This window comes from Nicotiana tabacum, chromosome 4, assembly GCF_000715075.1.
Source record: "Nicotiana tabacum cultivar K326 chromosome 4, ASM71507v2, whole genome shotgun sequence".
Taxonomy (NCBI): domain Eukaryota; kingdom Viridiplantae; phylum Streptophyta; class Magnoliopsida; order Solanales; family Solanaceae; genus Nicotiana; species Nicotiana tabacum.
Genome location: NC_134083.1, coordinates 93,419,035 through 93,425,012, shown reverse-complemented (window position 1 = coordinate 93,425,012; position 5,978 = coordinate 93,419,035). Strand labels below are relative to the sequence as shown.

The window sequence follows — 5,978 nt, the reverse complement described above, 5'->3', positions numbered from 1 at the left end:
TATTTTTGCTCGATCGATTTGTTTATATTAACTTTAAAGATGAATAACCCGAACCGAAACCCAAATAAACCAAACCGATTAAATTTATACCCTATTTAGACAATGTAAATTGTAGTATGTCTACGTTCAAACTCGAAGCCTTTAAATCCTGGATCCACATCTGGTGATGGCAATCCAACCCTACTCTCGGGCTAGGTCAGAACGTAAAAGGGTGTAAATAAAATTAACCTTTGACCTTTTCTTCGATTTAATTTTGAGTGGAACTCAACATTTCACCGAAGCATGTTGTATACCCCTTAAAAAGTTCAGATGGAGCACTAACTTCATTTGTTTTGGCTCAAAGGGGACATGAGGCTCATGTCAAAAGAGGCTCCAACTTCCATTGGTACGGACCACTCTTTAGCTGAACATGACCTAAAACCAAATGAGTGTTACTGTGGTTCTTTACCACATCTATGTTGGTAAAATCTTTTTTGTTTTTAATAACAATGGTGTCCAAACTAGCTCGCGTGCACCTATAATATTCTCCTACCAACAAAGATAGCACGAGTAACTCTGCTTACTAAGGCTGAGATAATCTGGGTACGAACATTATTAGCATCAATCCCTTATGGACGTACGTACACAAGGCGATCATTAGCTATGAGTCCATGCATCCAAATATTACTTTGAAATGGCTACCTCAGGCACACCGCAAAAGATCCCTGATGCAGCACAAGATGAAATATTTAAACCAAAATAGAAAAAGAAAAAGATCAAGTAGTGAAGCTTTTAAGGTAACATCAGCTTTCCCCCTGAAACCATAATGAAGAACAAGGCAGATATTGTGTGAGAAAAGGGGAGAAATCTGAAGCCCATACATGCAACTCGGTAGTGTGGTTTAACAACAGGAACAATTAGCGCAGGACAATCAATCAAATTGTTACACATGAATACTGGAATTTAATTACAAATATTTCTATTTACATCTCGTCACAACACGAAGGACGAATCTGGTTTTTTCTGTAGCTCTACTAAGGAAAGTAACAGGAATTTTTCCAAGTGGGAATGCAGCAATATGTATGCTAGAGTGCCATCTTAGCACGGGGAAACATGCATGGAGGCCTAGCTGATATTTCTACTATAGTCTCTCCAAGTATCATGATGGTACATTGAAGTGAAAGAGCCAGGATATCACAAATGCAAAAACCATGCAAGCAAGCAAGAAGTTTAGGAATCGATGACCCTGCCAGAAGTTTCTGGTCTCTACTGTGGGAGCTGGGATAGGTGCGGTGGCTGCTACAACTGCCGCGTCATTTGCTTCATTCCACTGCTCCACAAGCTCTGCTTCATTTGCACCTGCAACATTCCGTGCAATTGATCCACAGATCTCACAAGTTCTGCAGATTTGACGGTTCTGGCACAATCAGTTTATATCGCATGTAGCAGATAAATAAATAGGTCTTTGAGGGCTTTTGTAATTGCAACATAAGGTACATGCAAGTTATGTTAAGTGGAAGCAATGAGGGTATCTGATACGAGACAGATCAAGAAAACATATCCTTAATCACCAATTTCCAATTTTATATTCAGTACGTATATCTCATACTCCCAACATGTTTGGGATTGAGGTGTTGTTGTTGTTTTATGCATATCTCATATAATAGCAAATAATTTAGTACATTGTGCGAATTACATACATACACACAGTATAGACACATTTCACACATATACACACATAAAAAGCAAAAGCACAACCAACCCATGCTTCTTCACTATAGTTGTAATCAGCACATTATAGATGAATTACCAAATCTGATGCGTATCCCACATCCCCACCAATGCCCAAATCATGTCAGATAAACATGAATGCAACAGGGGTTTTGAAGTGTTTCATGTATCATAACATGCAACCAGTGGTTCTTCAGATATGCATTTGGGTAGAAAAAGATGAAAGCTTCTACTGATGTTAAGTATCCATGCAGCATCAACATATATAATACGAGGTTTAAAAATATCTCCACTTTGTCTTCTTTACAAGTCAGAAAACTTGTGTATTAATCTTTTAAATGTTACAACATGGGACTGATAATGCCAGAGTCTGATTCTGGAGAAGCATAAAGGTAGAAGAACACCAACACAATTAAGTCAGCAGCTCAAAGTAAAACAGCACCGTCCAGATTATAGGAGGAAAATCTCTATATCATCATTATTTTGAACGTATAATACACTAGGCGATAAGCAAAAGGAAAAGAAAAATCAAAATCCCTTCATAAGTCTGAAGTGGAGTATATAGGAACATTACGAAATTGAAATAAAGAGAAAGATAATAATAATAAAGAACAAGGACATAGAGAACGAAATAGTTTACAAATTTTAGCAGACTATGCATATGAAGATGGCAATCAGCCAAAGACATTTTCCTGAAATCCAGAATGTACTTAATCCTCAAAAAGGTAGCAAATACAAGACATCACGACAAGATTCAGGGTGATCCAACAAAGTAAAGATGCTCTTATGGCATAAGGATTGAGTTGCGGATCTTTAAGATATTTCAGGCTGTAAAAAATCATAATCAACTATTGACAAGCATCTAATTTGTTGCATCACATTTGGAAGTGCAAAACTCATCGAGTCAAAATATATACGTTGAACATGAAAATATAGAAGGTCCATGTTCAGAAACTACAGATTCAAAATTTACTCAACACAGACAAACATGTCAAAATAAGAGTTCACAAGCAAAAAGTCATGATTCAATAAGGAACTTAACAGATAGAATTGGTGAATGTTTGCAACCTATTACCCCACCCCCAAAAAAAAAACGACACAAAATTATTGTATCATATGACAACAATCTGAAGCAACAGAAAACATTGCCCAACTTTTAAGGATATATAGTCTAATTAGCCTCTGTGCTTGTTCATTTTCCACCAAAGATACACGAATGACAAAAGCGTCTAATAATCAAACAAGAGAAATAACCTAGAAATAACCTATGACACAGCCAAATACATCATTGTCCCCCCGAGTAAAAGGCATGATAACTTATGAAGTGCCTATCTTACATATCTTAGAACCAACCGATTTGCACTTGTTAGGATTTCCCGGTGGCTGCACGTTAAATAATGAATGACACTGCAATTGGTAAGGAAAGAGCAAAGGGGCTAAGAAACAAGACAATTTTCACACACACTCACACTCTTCAGAATGGTCAAGAAAAGGAGCTAGGGTAGCAAGATCCCATCCTCGATCAGCAAAATGTCAGACTCTTCTTAAGATGTATCAACAAAGCTACTGTCAACATTAGCTTGTCAATGAGCACTCCATCCCCCCACCACCCATCAAGTAAAAAGTTAACATTCTCTGATAAACCAGAAGAAAGATGCCTTTTGCACAAGTAGCCAATTTGTGATAGTTTCATTTGAACTATTTGCTTCTAATCGCATTACGCCAGAGAGAATGAATCACTAAACTAACGTGAAACCAGGTTCGTACATTAGTTTCTTTACATTTTCTTAATCCCAAAAAGACATAGCAAGCACACAACTTTGGCCTGTTTAACAACCCAGACCACTATGTGTTTGACTAAAGTATCTGAGAAGAGAGAATCTTCTTCACAATGTGTGAGAAAAGAGCATTTGAAGAAGATACAAAGAGAAGCAAAAGAGGGGAAAGTAGCTGCTAAAGTGCTTGTTGCAAAGGCTAGATGTGTGCTAGATCGTATTCCTCCATACAGAATGAAACCTCAAAAGGTTTAGCATTATGTTGAATGTCCTGCTCATCAATACAAGTAGGTCAACTGGAAAATTCGATAGGAAGGTACTTCACATTTGCGTTGCCATCATAAATAAAACAAAGTTCAGTCAGACGAACTTCTAACTTGGTGACAATTTACTGCTACCCAATGTCCATATTCAGGTTAACCAAAAAGATAAATACTAGGAATTTATACTCCATCAAATGATTAGACTAGAAATATACTGTTTTCAGTTTTACAGGGTCCACTAGACAAATTGGAGGCTGGTAATCAGTATCGAGTCGATCTCCAATTTCAAGAAAAAGAAATGGTATGAATGAAGTTGTGAACTCGCATTGTAGAAAAATGAGAGGAGGATTCAGATCGGAGAAGTTAATATTTCGCAGTAAAAATCTAGTGTCGGTTGTTCCATTTTTTCCGTTAAACACAAGATGCTTATCCACTTTCATCTAGCTCTGTCTAAGACAGCATTGCTTTATACTCATTAAATAAATCTTACACTATAATCAGAAAACAAATTTTGCCACTATCTTAACGGGAATCTACTCTTTCGGCCGCATTTCCCTGAACAAAGAAAAATGCAGGGGTTTCCTAATCATAATTCTCTAAACCTGAAAATAAGCTCACCGATATAGACTATCCTGTACCAAAGAAATAAAGAACGAAGAAGAAAGTAGTTTCCAAAAATCATACTAAAATTAGAATAAGACAGCTGATTTATTATAACAAAATGTGGATTACTAGTCAAAATACTTACTTGTTTCCCTTAATTTTAAACCACGCCTCAGCACACTGCTTGTGAGCAGCAGCCAAATCATCTTTACAAGAACAACCCAATTCAATGGGGACCTCAGATTCTGGATTCGAAGCATCAAAACTCAACTGGCAAATCCTACAATCCCTCTTTATAACCTTAGGCAAATGTGCCTTAGTAGTATCCTGTTCCTCAGCTTCCAGATCCACTTCCACTGAACATTCTGATACAGAAGAAGACCTCTTCTTTTCCACAATTTCAGCAGTACCAGCTTCCAAATCAACATGGGACTTGTCTAAAGTTGACATTTTTAGAGATACCCAGTTCAAGAATCTTCATGTAAATGCAGGCTGTGATGGAGATCATCAATGCCCAACAAAAGTTGAAGCTTTCTGACAAACTTTCAACCTAAGGGAAAACGAAAAGAAATAGTAATGTCTAATCAACTGTACTCCTTTCTTTATCTCGTGTTTGGGTAGTAGCTGAGCTCTCTCCCTCTCTTCTGTCAGTAAGTCTTTGGAGGGTACTACAAAGAAAGTGGAAAAGTTCCACGGGATGTAACCTCCATGTGAAGAGGGAGAGGAGAACTACAAGGACTAGCTTTGGAAGTAGATTTTATCTATTTTACTGGAAGTCTAGTAGTATATTACTAATTATATACTGCTTTGCTGATTGTTTCTTTCTAAGAACCAGCTTCTGGTCACGATAGTGTAATTTTTGTAAGAAGAAAAGAGAAAAGAGGAGAGAGAGAGGTTTAATTTCCACTGCGCAATCTGAGTTTTGAGTAGTTTTTTTTTATATTATACACAGGTCTCCTAACATGATTTAAAATGGAAATGATAAAATACACAACAACAAATCAGCATGTTTCCGATAAACCCTCCCCTTGCCGATAAAATGAAGAGAAGTAGTGACAACAAATGATAATAACAACAAGGTATTAAGAAAATTAAAACTAAAGAATGTAATCAAAAAGTAGACAGTACCATCAATCTAAGAGTAAAGAAATATCATGTCAATACTACTGTTACCAACGAGAAAGAAAACGTAGTGGCTACTAACCCTCCACCCTAATTCTCGATCTGCATATTCTTGACCTTTAGTAAGTTCCAGTTGTGTCATGTCCCGCCTAATCACTTCTCCTCAATACTTCTTTGGCCTACCTCTACCCCTCACATACCCATTAAGGCCAACCTCTCACACCTCATAACTAGGGCATATGTGCTTCTCCTCTTCACATACCAAAACCATCTCGGCCTCGTCTCCCGCATCTTATCCTCCACGGGGGCACTCCCACCTTTTCACGAATAACTTCATTCCTAATCTTATCTAACCTGGTATGCCCACACATCCATCTTAACATTCTCATTTCAGCTACTTTCATCTTCTGAACATGAGAATTCTTGACTGTCCAATACTCTGCCCCATATAATAATGTCGGTCTAACCACCACTTTGTAGAACTTACCTTTAAGTTTTAGTGGCG

General features: G+C 37.4%; 1 protein-coding gene across 1 annotated transcript; it reads right to left on the bottom strand.

The window, feature by feature from the left end:
* Positions 1-720: 720 nt before the first annotated feature.
* Positions 721-5,376, bottom strand: LOC107760864 (uncharacterized). The gene is made up of 2 exons (XM_016578972.2): positions 4,497-5,376; positions 721-1,379 (listed from the first exon to the last, which is right to left on the bottom strand). The coding sequence occupies exons 1-2, from the start codon at positions 4,799-4,801 to the stop codon at positions 1,139-1,141; spliced, it is 546 nt and encodes a 181-aa protein (XP_016434458.1). The 5' UTR covers positions 4,802-5,376; the 3' UTR covers positions 721-1,138.
* Between the last annotated feature and the right edge of the window lie 602 nt (positions 5,377-5,978).